General features: G+C 48.6%; 1 protein-coding gene across 4 annotated transcripts in view; it reads right to left on the reverse strand.

The window, feature by feature from the left end:
• Positions 1-18,042, reverse strand: part of CLK3 (CDC like kinase 3) — a 37,002-nt gene extending 18,960 nt beyond the window's left edge. For 2 of the 4 annotated variants that reach the window (XM_060259839.1, XM_060259838.1), the window contains exons 1-3: positions 17,881-18,010; positions 5,298-5,449; positions 3,499-3,564 (exon numbers count right to left, since the gene is read on the reverse strand). In XM_060259839.1, coding sequence (XP_060115822.1) covers positions 3,499-3,564; positions 5,298-5,449 — 218 coding nt within the window. In that variant the 5' untranslated portion in view covers positions 17,881-18,010. Of the gene's footprint in view, positions 1-3,498; positions 3,565-5,297; positions 5,450-17,880 lie in introns of all 4 variants that reach the window. The other 2 variants (XM_060259841.1, XM_060259840.1) reach the window with 2 other exon arrangements.
• Between the last annotated feature and the right edge of the window lie 2,647 nt (positions 18,043-20,689).

Genomic DNA, 20,689 nt, shown 5'->3' on the forward strand with positions numbered 1-20,689 from the left:
CAACCCCTGATGGAAGACTGTTGATAAGAACAGAAGAGAAGCCAAGTTGGATCAGGCCAGTGGCCCATCCGGTCCAACACTCTGTGTCACACAGTGGCCATAAGAGCATAAGAGAAGCCATATTGGGTCAGGCCAGTGGCCCATCCAGTCCAACACTCTGTGTCACATAAGAACATAAGAGAAGCCATGTTGGATCAGGCCAGTGGCCCATCCAGTCCAACACTCTGTGTCACACAGTGGCCAAAAAACCCAGGTGCTATCAGGAGGTTCATCAGTGGGGCCAGGGCACTAGAAGCCCTCCCACTTTGCCCCCCACCTCGGCACCCAGAATCCAGAGCATCACTGCCCCAGACACAGAGTTCCAACAATACACTGTGGCTAATAGCCACTGATGGACCTCTGCTCCATATGCTTATCCAATCCCCTCTTGAAGCCGGCTATGCTTCAGCTCTGAGGCTGCAACTGTCTACACAACCACTGCAAAAGCTGGGGAGTGTCTAAATATAAATTTGAAGGAAACGCTGGGCATTCCATTACTGAATTCAAGGCTTTACCTCGTGCACTGCATGCAGCCTGAAGAAGGTGAATGAAATGTTGCTGTAACATCAACCCTCTGTTGCAATTCTGCCAATGTTGTCAAAATCTGCCATCTAGGGTGTCGTGGCTTTTTGTTAATAATGCTGATAATAAAATTGTTTGTTGCAAAATACAGAGCGGCAAGCCAACAGTTGTTACTTTTATAGGGATTTTTCCTCTTTTTGTTACAGGATCTCAGGCCAAGCTTCTCCCATCACCGACTGGCCTTTTAACCTGGAGATGCCAGGGACCTTCTGCGTGCCAATGCAGATTCTCTGCCACTGAGCCAGGGTCTCAAGTCAAGGTGTTTCCTATCACCAGCAACTGATCCGCTTTAACTGCAGCCACAGATTGAACGGGAAACCTTCTGTAACGCAAAGCCCATGTCTGACTGCTGAGCTGCAGCCCCTGGGAAGAGACAGGCTACGCTGGCCTGAGAAGACAAGGGTGGCGCGATGTATAAACCGTGGCTAGCTCACCCTCTCACTGCAGAGCAAGGCAGGGGACCGCTGGAGTAGCTAAAACCGCACACTTCTGCGAACTGCAATTGTGGGGGAGGGCAGCTCCAGGCTCCTGGAACTGGCATAAGGAGTAGGTCAGACTGAACCGTCGATGCTGGGCTCAACTGCACACTCAGCAAGCACCGCCGCGACCCCCTACTATCACCCACCGCAAGAAAAGGGACAAATGGGTGGAAGGAGGCTCTGTGGAGCTTGCAGAGTGGACTTGACAGGCCAGCACATTTTGCCTTGTTTCTTCCAGCCTCGTCTTGGCCAATAGCAGCCGGTTAACCTGGCCCAGTGAGGCCAGGCCTGGTGGATAGTTGGTTTTTAGGCAGGAGAGCAGAAGACAAGCCTGCCACACACAGTCCTTTCTTCTCAGTAAGCCCAGACGTCTGGTAGTAGAAAGATGGACAACTGCATGTGCACAGAACGAAAACTCAGTAGTACATGCATGTACACTTGGTGTAGTGGTTAAGTGCGTGGACTCTTATCTGGGAGAACCGGGTTTGATTCCCCACTCCTCTGCTTGCACCTGATGGCATGGCCTTGGGTCAGCCAGAGCTCTGGCAGAGGTTGTCCTTGAAAAAGCAGTTTCTGTCAAAGCTCTCAGCCCCACCCACCTTGCAGGGTGTCTGTTGTGGGGGTTGAAGGTAAAGGAGACTGTAAGCCGCTCTGAGTCTCTGAGATTCAGAGAGAACGGCGAGGTATAAATCCAAAACCTTCTGAAAATTCCTGGGCCAAGAGAGGCCAAGCTAAAAACAACAAGGGAGCAGGCCTTTTTGATAATAGCTCCCCAATGGTGGAACCAGCTACCAGGGAGGTGCGGGCCCTGCGGGATCTTAACCAGTTCCGTAGGGCTTGTAAAACCGCCCTCTTCCAACTGGCCTTTCAATGATATCAAGCCATCTTTATATATGTACTGAAACTGTAGCGCCATTCATTTATACTGGTTTTAAATTACTTATCTAATTCAAATTTACGAATTTGTCTTTAACTGTATTTTATTGTATTAATTGTATTTTCTTGTTTTATCATGGTATACGTACCATGTCTTGTAAGCCGCCCTGAGCCTGCCTTGGCGGGGAGGGCGGGATATAAAAAAAAACTTATTATTATTATGTCATCATCACCTTCAAATGGGCCCATGTAGGCTTCTGTTCAAAAGGTGGCAACTGGGCATTTGCAGGAGTTTCTATTTCATAAGAAACAACCTCTTTGGGAGGGGGTGTGTGTGGGTGCTTGTGTGGCAGCTTGACCTTTTCCTATCTGTCATTTCTAGGCAGCGCTTTGAAGCCACAGAGAGTTCCATAATTCATGCGTTCTTGCAGCCCTGCGGAAACAGGGACTACCTCATCAGCAAGCATGGCGTCAAGGGTTGGATGCCGGCCAAAGCCTGCAGCGGGCCAGACGGAGCGGGCCCCGCTCCCTGCTGGAGTCGCTGAGCTGGGCTGGTTATTCCCCATCGGACAGCAGTGGGGATAAAAGGCTGCAAGAGAATCCGATATACGTAGGGGTGCACACTGAGAGGGAAAACGATCTTGGGGTCGTAGTGGATAGTTCAATGAAAGCGCCAGCCCAGTGCTTTGCGGTGGTAAAGAAAAGGCAAACTCTCTGTAGGAGATTATCACGAGAGAGATGGAGAATAAAACAGCAAATACTGTAACGCCCCTGTATAGATCCATGGTGCAGCCTCATATGGAATAGTGTCTGCTTTGCATGCAGAGAGTCCCAGGTTCAATCCTCTGGGATCTCCAATTGAAACGATTAGGCAGGAGGTGATGGGAAAGACCTCCCTCCGCCTGAGACGCTGAAGAGCTGCTGCCAGTCTCAGCATACAACACTGACTGTGATAGCAGCTTTGTTTAGGGAGGGCTCTGACTCCGTGGTAGAATGTGCAGAAGGTCTCGGGTTTAATTCCCAGCACTTCTAGCTAAAGGGACCAGGTAGAAGGCGACGGGAAAACCTCCGCCTGATACCTCGGAGAGCCGCTGCCAGCTCAGGTGGACGATACTGTGATGAACACAGGGCCTGGTTCCGTATTCAGCGGCTTCATGCGGTCACCCTGTGCTCAAAGGCCCATAAACTCTACGTCTGGCCCTCCTCGGGAGGCAAGATAACCACCATTCAGCAATCTCTGCAGCTAAGCCAGGATCTCAACTGAGAAATCTCTTGTTACGCTCCTCTAAACTTTTTTTTTAAATTATTTCGTTTTAGTAAAATGTAAGTATTAAATTATGTACTGCTACCTCCCCCCCTCCCCATCTTTAACATGAACGAGGACAAATGCTTCTAGCCCAAAGCAGCAGCTCCTTCAAGAGACGCCCAGCGCCTTTCTAGCAGCCCTCTCTTTATCCCTGCTTGTGCCCTGGAAGCTCGCTGGGTGACCTTTGGCCAGTTGTGGTCTTTCAGCCTTACCTACCTCACAGGGTTGTTGTGTGGATAAAATGGAGGAGAGGAGAAGGACGCAAGCTGGGCTGGATCCCCACTGGGGAGAAAGGGGGGGATATAAATAAATTAAACAAATAAACAAACAAAACACCTCCAGGCTGCTGGATTGAGGACTCCAATTGGGTGCATTCTCTTCCTTAGCCAACTTCAGCCCAGTTCTTATTTCTCACCTGCTGCTAAACCATCATCCGGTCACAACGTTGAATCGCTGGCTGACCTCTGAGATCCCTTCTTCAGTTTCGTCTGTTCCTGCGCCAGCTTGCCCACCCGACCCCCAGGGGGAACAAGCCAGCCTAGTGAAATCCAATGCCGACTTGCAATCCTGCCAGGCCAGGAAACTTTTACAGCTGAGACTAGCCCCGCTTCGCTTCTCGGAGCGCTGGTTTATTTCGGGAGGAAGCGTGCTGCCAAGGGGATACGGCTGCACCTGCAGGGACGGCTAATCTCCCTTTGCTTCGGAAGCAACATACTCCTGATTACTCCTGGCCACAATCGAGTGGAGGTGGCTATCTTACTGTGCTTGGCTTTCTTTTGGGGCATGTGGCTAGCACCAATCCTTGACGAACCACCAGTAATAATATTTATTAAAGCATTTACATCCCACTGTGTCACAGTTCAAGGCGTTGAGGGGCCTCGCCATATATTTTCTTGGGGCCTAGGTTCCTCTGTTCTATGGAACGGGAAGAAGGAAGACCGTAGATTTATACCCTGCCCTTCTCTCTGAATCAGAGGCTCCGAATGGTTTACAATCTCCTTTATCTTCTTCCCCCACAGTAGACACCCTGTGAGGTGGGTGGGGCTGAGAGAGCTCTCCCAGAAGCTGCCCTTTCAAGGACAGCTCTGCCAGAGCTATTGTTGTAATGCATGTTGGCAGGGTATACGCTGTGCTGCTTTGCCTGCTCTCTCTTTTGTTTGTAACACGTGAAGTAGTCGCTCTACTCTGGTTAGGGAGGTTCACGTCTGGTATCCAACGACATGATATCTCCTAGCAGAGACTCTCTTGGCGCCTGTTCGCATGCAATGGGGGGGGGGGGGGGCTGAGTGAGAAACTGTTCCTGTTGCTTTGCACTGGCTTTTTGCTCTGAATTCTGGCAGGCTGGTAACGGCCCTGGAGAGGGTATACAGATCTGGCGCCCCAAGGTATAGCCAGATCGGACACAGAGTCACACCTGCTGTAATGTGTCTATCCATAAACCTTTTTCTGAGCCACAGCAGGAGGCCTGATTATTGAGGACTACCCAGGAGCTGACACAAGGCACCTTACGGTATGTTAAAAACCATCTTCAGTTAAGACCACAATAAAATAAGCAAACCTCCAACCCCCCACCACAAAAAAGAAGGAACCTGCCAATTTAGACTCCCCCAAAAGCAAATGGGCAGGCCTTGTAGTGCCTCCTGAAGATCTCCAAGAAGAAGAAAAAGAAGAGTTGGGTTTATACCCCGTTCTTCACTCGGGAGTCTCAGAGCGGCTTACAATCTTCTTCCCTCCTCTCCCCACAACACCTGTAAGGTAGGTGGGGCTGAGAGAGCTCTCACGAGAACTGCTCTTGAGAGAACTATTGGTCACACAGTTGGCTTCAAGTGGAGGAGCTGGGAACCAAACCCAGTTCTCCAGATTACTGGAGCCACAATGGAAAAGACCTGAGCTCTGGTCAAAGAGACACAAGCCCTTTCCAGCCCCACGTCTAAGTCTAACGAACAGAAAGCATCCCAGCAGACGTAAATGGCCTTAACACCAAGGCCTGTTCCCCAAACAAAAACTCAGCTCACCTCCTGGAACGTGACCTCCGCGAAAAGTCCCGGCGACTGGGATAGCGCGGCCTCCCTTCGTGGTGCTCTCTGCTGCGAGACCGCCTCCTCTTCCATCTGTGGTTCGTGTAGGGATCCTGCTCCGGGGAGCGGTAGCGCTTACAGTGATGCATCTAGGGATGCAAAGGAAGCACCGATGTTAAACGCTGGGATGCTCCCGCTGGCGAAACGGGCCCATCCTAAAGAAGTGCTCCGGCAATCCTGGCCGACACCATATGCCTGCCTTTACCACACAGCAAGTGCACCTCGCTGCGCTCTGTGTGCCAGGCAGTCATGTGCAAGGAAATTCAGGCCTCAGGAATATCCATGTCTCAATGCCAGCAAAAGGGCCTTTGTGACATAAGTGTTGCATCCTTCAAGACCAACCATGTTAAAGGCACAGTGCCAGTTGTAATGATACTTTTTTTAGACCAGACGTCACTCAAACATTGCAACTGAAAAAACACAGGGACAGACGTGCCCTTTGGATTACCATACCACGGTCAGAAATAAAGGTTTCGTTTCTCAGCACTAATCCCATATTAGCATCTGTACCGATGCAAAGCGCTTTTAGGACCGCGGGCAACACCGGAGTTCGCTACTGCAGCTGATCCACTCACCAAAAACGCAAGCGTGACGACCAACGGCAACGCAGGGGGATAAATACGTACTCTTAAAGTTGCTTACTTAAGAGCAAGCTTCTCTGAATTAAACCCAACTTGCATGCAAATGAGCTTGCTCAAAACTGGGCTGTACCTGTTCCTTTTTTTTGGGGGGGGGGGGGAGCTTTTAGTGTGTGCCTGGAAGTCATGGTTGGCAACCCCTACTGCGGCTTGGACATTCAGAGAGGTGGCTTGCTCTTGCCTGCCTCTGTGTCAAGCTGTACCTATTTCTTAAAGGACTGGGAACTCTGGACAAGACAGATGGCATCATAGGCAACAGCCTGGTTTGATCTGGCCACAGCACACAACTTCTGGAAGACCAGGTAACCAGACATTTAATAGTCAAAAAAGAAATCTCTGCCACCTGGGAACTTTTACAACGTCTCTACAGAACAATTCTATCTTGGTTTTCAGTAAACCTAATTTTGAAAGTAATTTTAACCAGCACATTATGCACGCTTGGCACACTGTAAAGGCACACACCACACTACTCTCCTTTAAGGGAAACTCCTCCGGACGTATTATAGAACAGTAACGTCTTCATTCCAGGATGTGGCATTCTAGGGACAAAGGGCATCTCCCAGTTTTTGGAACTACTGAAATTCCCCTGGCAGGAACATGGATTCATAATTACACTATCCTTGTGGATTATAATCATTTCCACTGCAACCATCATCTTGCATGGATTCATGCTGCAGCCATTTCAAACACAATGGGCTATATCCTCCTAGCCCAGTTCAGCAGAGCTGGTCCCCTTCCCTTGGCTGAAGAAGACTTCCCTCCCCCTAAGTGGCTCTTTCCACAGGAAAAGTCTACTTAAGTTGGAGGAAAGCTTCCAAGTTACTGAATGGAGTGGCAGGATGCAGGCTGTTGACGGACAACTCTGCAGAGTTTGGACCGCCTATATCAGGGGTGGCCAAACTTGCTTAATGTAAGAGAGACACAGAATAAACGTCAGATGTTGGGAGAGCCGCAAGATATGAATATCAGATGTTGGAGAGCCGCAAGGCAGTAAGGCAGGCAAATAAATGGGGGAGGGAGAGGTGGAAAGAAAGCAACTAACTTTAAATGCATTCTCCAAGCCACCGACTGGCTTGCCTTGGAGAAGTGATTTAAAGAGACAAATGTCTTCTCCAAATCAGCCAACGGGGCAGTGAGGGTTTCAAGAGCCCCACAATATACGTCCAAGAGCCACAGTTTGGCCACCCCTGTCCTATAGCATGGGTCCCCAGCATTGTGCCCATGACCACCAGGCTGCCTGCTGACCCATTCATTACCTGGTGCCTGCTTTTAGAAATGTGGGTGGGGCCAATTGGGGCTTCTGCCCTGCAGGGCTTCTGATTGGCTGTACTGATTAAAAGGCCTCCTGTTACAGAAAGCTTCTGCCTGAAATGGATCCTGTTAAGAGATATATACGACCTCGCTCCCTGACATTTTGTGGTTGGCTCTGCCTCCTAGGGCAGCCATTTTGTGACAGTGCCCACCACCCTGTGCCAGAATTCCAATAAGCTCAATAACTTCGGGGAGCCCTGCCCCCTTACCAGAACTAATCAATGCCGGGTCCAAAAACCTTCTTAAAAATTATTGTCTGTTCTCTGCTTATGTTAGAATGCCTAACATAAACATCACTCTTACGGTTAACATAACTTCTACGGTTTGACAAAATCTTTAAGCATCCAGAAGCAGAGGTTTAGTGTAGGGGCATGTAAAGATTTATTTCTAAAGAAGAACTCAGGAAGAGTTGGCTTGTTTTTTAAAGGGGGTAACTTCAAGGCTGTAATTTAGGTGTGGGAGAGGGCCGAATTTCCCACGTGGTTCTCATGACATCCCTGTAAAAGACCTGGCTGAGCCACCAGTAAAGAGACATCTTAATTGGTACAGATGGGGGAAAACTGTTCCTCGTGAAATGGCAAGGCTATGTTTAGCCACCGACTGCAGCTCCTGTTGGCGGACGGAGCTGCTAAAAGCCAAGTGACTTGGAAATCTAACGTCTCTCCCGATTTATAAAAGCGCATTTGTGCACATTCAGCGACCCGAGCGAGAGCAAATAACGCTGGATGAGAATGTCCAAGCGACAACCCGAAATGCAATCGAGACACCCGGGGAATAATTCTGTCTTCCCTTTCCCTGCCTCTCTCCAGCTGCCCGACTGACTCTTTTTTGTCAAGCTGATGCAGTTAACCTTTTAATAATGCGTCAGAGCCGCCCAAGTTGTTCTTTTGTTGACACAACACACACATTTGCCACAACTGCAGTCGGAGGTGTTTGTGCATTGTTTTAAAATTAGAGACGTTTCTAAATAGCTTACTGATCCAGGCTTTTTGTGAGTGTACTCCTAAAAAGCACCATTCTGCGCCTCTTCCTCTGCCTTTTATTATATTTTAATATTTGATCACTGTGGTTTACGGTTTAAGCAAAAGTAACTGCTTTGGCCTGGGGGGCAGGGGGGAATCCAGAAGAGGCACTGAAACACCAAGGTTAATAGAGCTTCATAAGGCTCCCGTTTCATGAAAACAACATAAATGTTTAAATGTTATTTTTAGTATAGAAGTACAACCACACACTGCAGCGATCTGGGTCACTAATTTCCATGATAGGAAGGGAAGGCAGCATGGCATAACCCGATCTCATCAGATCTCAAAAGCTCAGCAGCACAGTCAGTACTTGGAAGGGAGCCCATCAAGGAAGGCTCTGCAGAGGAAGGCAATGGCCAACCACCTCTGCTTCTCCCTTGCCGTAAAAGCCCCTTGCTGGGAGAAGCTAAGCAGGGTTGGTACTTGGATGGGAGACCACCAAGGAAGGCTCTGCAGAGGAAGGCAATGGCCAACCACCTCTACTTCTCCCTTGCCGTAAAAGCCCTTTGCTGGGAGAAGCTAAGCAGGGTTGGTAATTGGATGGGAGACCACCAAGGAAGGCTCTGTAAAGGAAGGCAATGGCCAACCACCTCTGCTTCTCCCTTGCCGTAAAAGCTAAGCAGGATTGGTACTTGGATGGGAGACCACCAAGGAACGCTCTGCAGAGGAAGGCCAACCACTTCTGCTTCTTCTTTGTCATGAAAGTCCCTTGCTGGGAGAAGCTAAGCAGGATCAGTACTTGGATGGGAGACCACCAAGGAAGGCTCTGCAGAGGAAGGCAATGGGCAACCACCTCTACTTCTCCCTTGCCGTAAAAGCCCCTTGCTGTGAGAAGCTAAGCAGAGTTGGGACTTGGATAGGAGACCACCAAGGAAGGCTCTGCAGAGGAAGGCAATGGCCAACCACCTCTGCTTCTCACCTGCCTCGAAAGATCCTTGCTGGAGTTGCCACAACTCAGCTGTGACTTGATGGCATGTCACAAACACCCACATCCCTCCGTGTTAAAAAGCCCTCTGCATTCCAGAGGAAGCCTGGGTCAAAGTGATCCCGTAGCGCAGAAACAAAGAGGTATTAAAATTATATCTGCCAATAATATTACAACAGAAATATTAAATTGTTCATTTTCTACTAAAAAGTAGGCTGCAAAGTTGATGGCACTTTCCACCACCAGTTCACCTGATGGGACTTGTAATGCAAACGCCAACTAGCAAGTCCTGTCAGGTGAGCTGGTGGTGGGAAGTGCCATCATCTTGCAGCTTACTTATGACAAGTCTGTAGGGTTTTCAAGGCAAGGGACATTCAGAGTTGGTTTGCTGTTGCCTACCTCTGTGTAGCGACCCTGGACTTCCTCAGTGATCTCCCATCCAAGTACTAAACAAAGCCAATCCTGCTTAGCTTCTGAGATCTGATGAGATTGGGTTAGTTTGGTGTAGAGCAGGGGTCCTCAAACTTTTTAAATAGGGGGCCAGTTCACTGTCCCTCAGACTGTTGGAGGGCCGGACTGCCGTTACTGTACAAGGCCGCGGGCCGTCAGTTCTCCGTCTTCTGCATCTCTCTCCCTTCCCCACACCACACACCCCGGCCTGGGAACTCACCTCACCTCGGTATCACCTCACACTCTGTCTCCGCCGCCTCAGCCCAGTGCCGGAAGTGTGCGTTGCTAACGCGAGTTTAGGTCGAACATCACTTCCGGTCTGATTTTGCCATAATCCGGCGGGCCGCATAAACGTCCTCAGCGGGCCGCATCTGGCCCGCAGGCCGTAGTTTGAGGACCCCTGGTGTAGAGGTTAAGTGTGCGGACTCTTATCTGGGAGAACCGGGTTTGATTCCCCGCTCCTCCACTTGCAGCTTCTGGGATGGCCTTGGGTCAGCCAGAGCTTGCGCAGGAGTTGTCCTTGAAAGGGCAGCTTCTAGGAGAGCTCTCTCAACCCTACCTACTTCACAGCGTTCTGTTGTAGGGGGGCAGGGGGGAGGGAAGGTAAAGGAAACTGTGACCCCTCTGAGATTCAGAGTATAGGGCAAGATATAAATCCAATATGAACATATGAAGCTGCCTTATACTGAATCAGACCCTCGGTCCATCAAAGTCGGTATTGTCTACTCAGACTGGCAGCGGCTCAAGCTAAGGTTTTCCACACCTATTTGCCTGGACCCTTTTAGTTGGAGATGCTGGGGATTGAACCTGGGAACTTCTGCTTTCCAAGCAGATGCTCTACCACTGAGCCACCGTCCCTCCCCAAATATCATCATCTTCTAGCAGGGTCAGGTGCAGTGTTCCCTCTACGGTGAGTTAGTGTGAGCTAGCTCACAGATTTTTAGCCTCCAGCTCACTCATTTGGGTCTTAGCTCAGAAAGCATGACCCCAGAGCACTCTAATTTATGCAGGAGCTCTAATGCCAGTAGCGCATAAAGTAGAATTTTTGCTCACAAGACTCTGCAGCTTAGAGGGTCAAGGGCAGTGTTTCCTCTAAGCTGAGCTAGGATGAGCCAGCTCACATTTTTTTAGCCTCTGGCTCACAGATGTTTGCCTTAGCTCAGAAAGGATGACCCCTGATTGATGCAGTCGCTCACAACTTTAATGCCAATAGCTCACAAAGTAGAAGTTCTGCTCACAAGACTCCACAGCTTTGAGGGAACATTGGTCAGGAGAATTATACCTTTTAATTTCCCATTTCTGCTCACAGCAAATTCCTTTGGTCCCAATTTCTTGTTCATGCATCACCACCTCCTTTCTGGTAACATTCTCTTGCAAGACCCAAAGATAAATGAGTGCTGCAAGGCCAACATCCTCATTATTACGACTACAGTGTCAACATAAAACAGCTATTGTGCTACCAAATGTTCCCAAGAGAGATCACGACGTACCTTTGAAACTCAGCTCAAAACTCCCCAGAGATGCAACCAGCAAGTCAATCCCAAAAGTCTAAGGCCCTCTCTTCTTAAACACTGCAACAATATAAAACAGTCACGTATTTCAGACAGGGGAGATTTAGACTCTCCCTAGCTGAATGAGAAATACCTTTCGCCCATTTACTTCAGAGTCTAAAGCAGGGGTGGCCAGCCTTGCTTAACGTGAGAGCCCACAGAATAAGCACCAGATGTCTGAGAGCCGCAAGGCAGGGAAGGAGGGAGGAAGGAAGATGGGGCTGAGGGAGAGGTGAAAAGAAAGCAACTTTAGCTTTAAATAATTTAATCAGAAAATCTCCTTCTCCAAGCCAACCAATGGGGGAGTGGGGGCTTCAAGAGCCACACAGAAAGTGCGCAAGAGCCACATGTGGCTCCTGAGCCGTAGTTTGGCCACCCCTGTTCTAAAGGAATCAACACTCCCTATGTGACATCCTCAAATAAAAGAAAAGATGGCCTGCTTGAGCATCAGTCATCCTGCCTTTCAGTTTTTTCTCTTGTAGCCCCCACCATTTTTAATCCGAAACATACTGAATACATTTTTTAAAACCTCTAGCAGTTTTTAAAGAAGCAAATGTACCATTTTTAAAGAGCCGAAAAGCACAAAAAACCTCCGGGTGCCCCAAAAGTAACTGAAAGAGAAGCCGCCTCCAATGAAATCAGGTTCTTGTTGCTGGGTGACTTCCAACAAGAATGCAATCCCCGTCCTCCAAAGAGCTGGGCGGAGAGCTGTCTCTGGATTCAACAGCAGGGCGTTCTTGCCTCACTCATCCCAGTGCCCCACTCACAACAAGCCCACTGGTAAAACCAGTTATCCCACAGGCACGGAAGAGGTCAGGATGGTTTGACTGTCCTTTTCTTTTGGTTTTCAAATACAGGTGTCTCGCCCTGCATCCAGTTTTTAAATGGCCATGATTCACGAATACAGTAGTGGAGTCTGCCTCAAAGAACAAGTTCCATTTGGCCGAATGGCAGCCCAAAAAAACAATTCCCTCCGATAACCCAATCATCCACCTCCCTGTATGAATAAGCAGTTCAATAGCATCGGCCTCAAGGATCTGCTAATCCAATTCTCCTCTACGCTGAGAACTGAAAATTAAGCATACTGGAAATTGGGAGGAAGTGCGTGTATGCATAGACAGGACTCAAATTATTTTTGGACCAGCTTTTAAGTGCCTGACTGACCTGTGTTGAAAGACAAAGGAATGTTGATGCACCTGTAAGAACTTACTAAGATCCTCCCAAATGGGTCATCAGTGCAGACCGCAAAGGTCACAATAACAGCTGGACAAGAAGACAACAACCTTTGTATCTCCAGGGTGTTCCTAGAAAGGGTAGCAACTCAAAAAATTTAACAGTGTCCCCCTTCTTGGCAGTCAAAGGTTTTCATATCTGCTGGCTTCGGGTGAGGATCTCAAGGATCGGGTGGGACCTTAAAGCTTTAAAAAACATTTTAAATATATTTCTAAAGAAGAAGATGTCGACATTGGATTTATATTCTGCCCTCCACTCAAGAGTCTCAGAGCGGCTCACAATCTCCTTGATCTTTCTCCCCCACAAGACACCCTGTGAGGTGGGTGGGCCTGAGCATGGCCAGTGGCTGGGGCTGATGGGAGTTGTAGGCAAAAACATCTGGAGAGCTACCGCTGGCCATCCCTGCCCTACTGGATAAGACCAGTGGTCCATCTAGTCCAGCATCCTTCCTCTTGAGGGCCACCGATAAGGCTTAGAGTCCATGGTCTCCCCCAACATTGCTTCTTAGCCTTGCTATTCAAAGGTTTAGTGCCTCTAAATGAGGAGATTACCCCCAGTCACCATGGCTAGTAGCCACTGATGGACCTATCCTCCATGCATCTGTTTGTTCGGGTTTTTTTTTTTTAAAAAAGGAAATGAAACTAATAACCCTTTATTCATCTAACAAGCCTGTTTCAGACGTCACCCAGCTTTAACAGACCACTGAAATAAACCAACGACGACTGCCACGCAGCCAAATGGGAGGGATGCAGACTTCTTTCTCTCCTGTCTCACAAGCCGTCTCTCCTATTCCCACTTTATCAAAGGTCAATCGACTCGCGATATGCTGAAACACACCTATGCAGGCCCAGAGGAACAACATCTGGGCAGTTTTCGCCAACCTCCCAAAATAACCTTGCAGAACTTGAAACCTGCAACTGGTATCAGGATGGGGCCCAAACTGATTAAAAATGCTTTGAAATTACAACAACTGGGTCTTATAAAGACTCAGGGGGAGGGGCGGGTGTTCAAAGGAGAACTTACCTTTTTCGAGCTTAATTCTCAATTCTAGAAATCTGTCTGGGCTATTCTACTGCCAACGAAAAATAGGAGCTGATAAGGAATGACAGAAAACCGGCATTTCAGAGAGAACAATCCCTCTCTTTGACATGCTACCTTTCTATATTGAGATAACAACTGAACGGGAGTAGACGCAGCCAAGGCCCAGTCATAAACATTCTATCCAAAACCCCCACTGTAGGCATGCGTAAATTTGTACGTGATCATGCAGTCAAGCAAGCCACGAAGCACAAGCCGATACGGGCTCTACTTCCTCTGCACATTCTGTCCTACCAAAAGGAAAAAGGATTCACGTCCAACCAGAAGCCCCTTGACCAGCTAACACACATCTATCTTCCTTTGTGACATACTAGTTGTCTCTATATGGAAAGATTCCCTCCCACCCCTTTTCTGGTAGAAAGCAGCACCCAGTCACACAACCCCGTCTATGATCAGCCCTGCTCCACTGCAGTCTGCCTGAAGTGTTATGTAAACCTTGAAATATGCTTAAAGAAGATTGCCGAAGAAAGCAGTCATGAATGCAAACGCAAACTTCCGCACGATGTAGCCCAGACACTGAAATATATCAAGACAGGTAGCCATGTTCGTCTGTCTGTAGCCAAACCAGTAGGGTTGCCATCTCTGGGGTGGGAAATACCTAGAGATTTGGCGGGGGGGGGGAGGATGGGGGGGGGAGAAGGGAACTGATCAGGCTATGATGTAATGGAGTTCACTCTCCAAAGCAGCTCTTTTCTGCAAGGGAACTGATCTCTATTGACAGCTGTAATGGTAGGTCTTCAGGCCCCACCTGGAGGTTGGCAACCCTATGAATTAGGCCTGTGCAAGCAGTAGGAACATCTGAAACTGTCTCATATGGATACATTCAGAACAAAGAGTCATTTAAGACGAACAAAGTTTTATTAGTGTGGAAGCATACTGCTTCAGGTATGGTGAAACAAAATTTCCTCACCAGTTATTGGGGAGGGCGGGGGGGGGGGGAGGTTTAGCACCACTAAGAATTAAGATGCATAAGTGCTGTCGTTCAGTGACTCTTTGCGACCCCTTGGACAAAGTATGGTAATTTACTGCCATTCACAGCGTTTACCAACCAACTGAATCCAATCTCAGGTATAATCACTCAGTAATTATGCATCTTTTGTTACTCTTCTTTTTTTGGACAGTAAATTAGCATACAAATACAACAGTTAACAGATGTGAGAACGATGCATTTGGTTAAAAAAGATAAAGGTAGTCCCCTGTGCAAGCACCAGTGTTTCCGACTCTGGGGTGAAGTTGCTTTCGCAATGTTTTCACGGCAGACTTTTTACGGGGTGGTTTGCCATTGCCTTCCCCAGGCATCTACACCTTCCCCCCAGAAAGCTGGGGACTCATTTGATGGAAGGCTGAGTCAACCTTGAGCCGGCTACCTGAACCCAGCTCCCGCCAGGATTGAACTCAGGTAGTGAGCAGAGTTCAGGACTGCAGCACTGCATCTTTACCACTCTGCACCACGGGGCTCTTATACATTTGGTTAGAAGAAGATTTTGGATTTATATCCCGCCCTATACTCTGAATCTCAGAGTCTCAGAGCGGTCACAATCTCCTCTACCTCCCCCCCCACACACACAAACACCCTGTGAGGTAGGTGGGGCTGAGAGTGCTTTTACAGCAGCTGCCCTTTCAAGGACAGCTTCTATGAAAGCTATGGCTGACCCAAGGCCACCTCAGCAGGTGCAAGTGGAGGAGTGGGGAATCAAACCCGGTTCTCCCAGATAAAAGTCCGCACACTTAACCACACCACCAAACTGGCTCTCATGTTAGACATGTTAAATAACAGCAAATTGGCATACACATCAAAACCTTACCTGCATATTTATTGTTCAATTATTTATGCATCTTGACTCTCATGAGCTCTTCCTGGCAACTAAACCTCCCTACTGATATGTAATACTTCAGGAAATCTGCTACAATAGATCCAAAGGAGTGTGCAGGTATATATACATGCTAAGTATCTCAGTTCTCACATACCCCAAACAGAACTTTACTGGTCTTGAAAGGTCCACCGGACTCAAACTCAGTTCTCACATCTGTTTAACTCTTGTATTTGTATGCTAATTTACATCCATTCATAGATTTTACCAGCCATCTTAATCTGACTTCAGATACAATTGTCCAGTACTTAAAACTCTGCCCAGGCCTTCCTGCCAACTAACCCCCCACCCCCATTTTGTCCTATATGTCAGGCGTGGCTAACAGTAGCTCTCCAGATTTTTTTTGCCTACAACTCCCATCAGCCCCAGCCAACATGGCCAATGGCTGGGGATGATGGGAGTTGTAGGCAAAAAACATCTGGAGCGCTACCGTTGGCCACCCCCGCTATATGTAATGGTCAAGAAAATTCTGTTTACTGTATCTGAAAAAGTGTGCTTGCATACAGAAGCTTATATTTTGAATAAAACTTTGTAGGTCTTAAAGGTGCCACTGAATCAAACTTTGCTTTGTCTCACATCGAGTTTGACTACCCAGTCCAGAATTGCCTATTTGGATTGTCAAAAAGAGGCCTTTTCTCCAAGGTGCAGAAAGATCTTTCCCTTACACCGCTGTCTTCAGAAATTTCTGAAGCAAGACCCACCTCATTATTCTGGGACCCACTGGCAAAACAACTCCATATCACTCTCCAACTCACTAACAATAAATGCAGAAACCTTACATAATTTAAACACGCATCAGCTTATATATTGCCATGTCATTTAGTAGCAATTAACATAGAGATCAAAAGCCACACAATACTTTATTTAGATGGCTTCTGAAACGAACCAACATGGCTACGTACTCAGAAACAGCGTTCCCTGTAAGCTGAGTTAGTGTGAGCTAGCTCACGGTTTTTTAGCCTCCAGCTCACACATTTTTGTCTTTGCTCAGGAAAAATGACCCCAGAGCAAACGAATTGATGCAGCAGCTCACAAAGTAGAATTTTGGCTCAGAAGAGTACACAGCTTAAAGGGAACATTGCTCAGAAGGGTCTTTTTTTTAAAAAGCAATATGCAGTATTTCACAGCCATTTTGCAAACAAAGCAAAAACCAGAGGGATACATTGGTCAGAATGCTGGACTAAGATCTAGGAGACCTGGGCTCAATTCTCCACTGCGTACTGGAAGTTACTTTGCGCCAGCCGCAAACTGTTGGATCTGGGAGATACATGTTCCAATCTCCACCTACATGGCTTTGTGCCCCCACTGAGGAAAGAGGCGGGTTATCAACGAAGCAGATCAACAAGCATAAGCCTATCCCAACCTCCCAGAACACCCTGCTCTCCCCCTCCTTCCCAACTTGATTTGTCCAAATGAGAATCGCATTTAACGGGGGGGGGGGGGGGGAGAGACTAGGGTTGCCAAGTCCAATTCAAGAAATATCTGGGACTTTTGTGGTGGAGCCAGGAGCAAGAGAGTAACAAGCATAACTGAACTCCAAAGAGAGTTCCGCTCATCACTTTTAAAGGGATCGTGCACCTTTTAAATGCCTTTCTTCCACTGGAAATAACAGAGGATAGGGGCACCAACTTCTGGGGCTCATAGAATTGCATCCCCTGGTCCAATCTTTTTGAAACTTGGGGGTTGTTTTGAGGAGAGGCACTGAATACTATGCAGCAAATATGATGCCTCTACCTCAAAAAACAGCCTCCCCAGATTCCCATATCCCCACAAATTCCCCATTATACACTTCGGGAATCAGTCTCCATAGGGAGTGCCCAGGAGACATTTCCTCCCCGCCCTGCTTTCTGATAACCTTGAAGCCGGGGGGAGCGCCTCCAAACCGTGGGATCACCTGCCCCCGCCTGGGGATTGGCAACCCTAGGCCCGACCCACGCATTTTCAGGATCATTACCCCTAACTGCCTCCTAGGCCGAGATCCTTCCGCCGCAGGAGACCCAGGCTCGAACCCACGAGCCTCCGGGCCTTTGCTGGCCCTTCAGAGAGAAAGAAAAGGGGCCAACGCGTCGCTTGCAGGATGCGAGGAGGGGGGAAAAAAAGGGCAGAGTCGGAGCACCTATCGCGAGATCCTCACCCACGCGAGAACAAGGAAAGCGCTGAGACAAGAAACGAAATACCGCGATATCTACCGCCCGCTCGCGGTCGCCACTTCGCAGCCAGAGGAGAGGGCGGGGCTTGCTGAGGGGGCGGGGCCAAGGCCTGCTTCCCTGAAAGGAAAATAGCCCCGCCTCCTCCCCCCCCCCCCAATCTCGGCCTCCCGATTCTCCTCACCGACGCGGCCTAGGCGGCGCTTCGGGCACAGCACATTTGGGGCCTTCCCTACTCCCTCCTCAGCCCCGAACCGGTTCGAACGGCCCCTCACCGCGCTGCCTTCGACGCCGACCGAAGGAGAGCGGAGGTTTCCGGCGCCCTCCCGATCTTCTTTTCCTCCTTCGTCGTAACGAGCCTGTGCGCAGGCGCACTCCGACCGCCCCTAGGCGCCCAGAAGGGGAGCGAGAGTGCGCGTCGCGCGGGCAAGAGCAGCTCGCGCTCCCCTCCCTGACGCCGACGCCTGTGGCCGTTCTATCCGCCCCACTCTGTCGTGCTGGAGGACTGCGGCAAAGAACTGGCGACCGCGGCCAAAGAGGGTGGAGTCTCAATGGTGCGCCGCAAAAACTTCCGGTTCCTGATTGTATGCGCGTGAGGGGGGGGGGGAATAAGTAAAAACATTGAAAGGGTGGGGGAGAAGGCTATCGTTTGAAAAGACACAGGAATCAAATATATTGGTATAATCTTAAAATTTATTGTTGGATAATCCCGTATATATTTTTAAAATGTATCTTTTTTTTGCTTTTTTTAATGCATATTTTTAAAAATAGAAATATTTTTTTGCAAAAGTTTTAAATGTTTGTGTAAGGCTGTCCCATCTGGGCTTGCGTAGGAAGTCCAGAGAGTTAGTAATGGCAGATGAACAATGCCTTTCTGCTATCTGCAAAGGACAAAACAGGTTGGTCTGTCTGCCTGCACGGGAAAAAGATAAGCAGACACAGCACACAAGCCTGAACCTTTTTTTAAAAAAGCATTCAGAAAGCAGCTAGAACGCATTTCGTTCTCTTTGCACAAACACTCTTGGCTGCATTTAGATGCTATTGTGGCAAAACGCAGCCGTCTTTCATGTTCATAACATGTTCTTCCCTTCGTCCTTGAATGGGGAGGAAGATTTGCCCTGTCAACTTACTTTTGAGCTCTCAAAATGTGAGCAGGTGCCCAGCTATGGGAAATTCCTGACGATTTTGGGGTTGGAGGGCGGGGTTTGGGGAGCAGTGTTCCCTCTAAGCTGCAAAGGCTTGTGAGCAAACATTCTCCTTTGTGAGCTGCTGGATTAAAGTTGTGAGCTACAGAATAAATTATTGTGCTTTGGGGTCATCCTTCCTGAGCGAAGGCAAAAATGTGTGAGCTGGAGGCTAAAAAACCGTGAGCTAGCTCACGCCGACTCAGCTTAGAGGGAACACTGGGGATGACCTTAATGGGGTACAATGCCATAAACTCCCCTTCCCAAAGTGGAGGTTTTCTCCGCGGGACCTGATTTCTGCCTCCTGTTATGCGGGGGAGGGGGTGTCTCCAGCCACAGCCAGGAGATTGGCAGCCTACTCCACCTGCTCTTTCTTGCCCTCCTAAACCTAACCGATGCATCTGAGTTGCCTCTCCTCTGTGCAGCAGTGAGATTAAACCTTCTAGGCAACATTCCTGTGGGTTTGTGTTTATTTTAAAAAGGAAATTTAAGGTTGACGTGCTGTCACATCAGAAATCTTCCTGGAAGAGGCTGCCCTGTGAAGGTAACATGTGTGTACTTGCTCACTTAAAGCAGTGGTCTGTGGTATGAGATTTCAAGGTTTTATGCATGGGTAAATATTTCTGTGGGAAAAGTATGCATGCCCACGAAAGCAGACACCCCAAATTAAATTTTGTTGGTCCTAAAGATGCTTCTGGGCTCAGTTTTTTTTACTGTTCCCTCAGACCAGGGATGGCCAAACTTGCTTCACGTAAGAGCTACATAGAATAAACATCAGATGTTTGAGAGTTGCAAGGCATGAACATCAGATGTTGGAAGGAAGGAAGACAAATAGATTATGGGAGGGAGAGATGGAAAGAAAGCAACTTTAATTATAAATGCATTCTGCAAACTGGCTTGGCTTCGTAGAAGTCATTTAAAAAGACCAGTGCCTTCTCCAAGCCAGCAAATGGGGCGGTGGAGGCTTTGAGAGCCACACAATATGTGTGAAAGAGCCACATGTGGCTTCTGAGCCTCAGTTTGGCCACCCCTGCTTCAGACCAACACAGCTCCCCACCTTAATTTAAACATTTCTGTGTAATGTTGGAAGGTATGCAGCTCTCCAGGGCTTGCGTTGACACTCCTTTCTGTTCTCTCCTGGCTTGACAGCTCCTTTGTTTCACAATGGCCAATCTGGGTAGAGGCAGGAACTTGGAGGCTTGTTACGGACTCGGTTTCCATAGTAGCTGCTGCTCTGCGTTTCTTGGCATGGGGGGGAGCGTTGGCACAGACGACAGGCAACTGGACACATTTGGGAACCCCAGGCACGGTGCAGGGTGTCAGGAGGTAAGTCCAGATGAAAGAGAGAGCTCTGTTTGCCATCCTGAAGGGGCTTTCCCTGTGCACGGTGCTTGGCTCACTTGCTCGATACATCTGAGAATGATCTATCTATTTTTATCCCCCCCTTTCCTTGAGAGTATTTACAGCTTGTGAGAGCCAGTTTGGTGTAGTGGTTAAGTGTGTGGGATTTACCTGGGATTTGATTTCCCACTCCTCCACATGCAACCACTGGAGTAACCTTGGGTCTCTCTCTCAGAGCTGTTCCTGTCAAGAGCAGTTTCTGTCAGAGCTCTCTCAGCCCCATCTACCTCACAGCAGGGTGTCTGTTGTGGGAAGGGAAGGGAAAGAAGATTGTAAACTGCTCTGAGACTCCTTAGGGTAGTGAAGGGCAGGGTATAAATCCAATCTCTTCTTCTTCTTCTCTCCCCATTTTATCCTCAAAATAACCTAGCCACAGGGTATTGATGGAACTCTCTGTCTGAGACAGTGAAGCTCTGTATTCTTAGTGCTTTGAGGGGGACAACAGTGTGAGGGCTTCTAGTGTCCCGATCCCACTAATGGACCTCCTGATGGCAACTGG

This window comes from Heteronotia binoei, chromosome 19 (assembly GCF_032191835.1).
Source record: "Heteronotia binoei isolate CCM8104 ecotype False Entrance Well chromosome 19, APGP_CSIRO_Hbin_v1, whole genome shotgun sequence".
NCBI classification, from domain to species: Eukaryota; Metazoa; Chordata; class Lepidosauria; order Squamata; family Gekkonidae; genus Heteronotia; species Heteronotia binoei.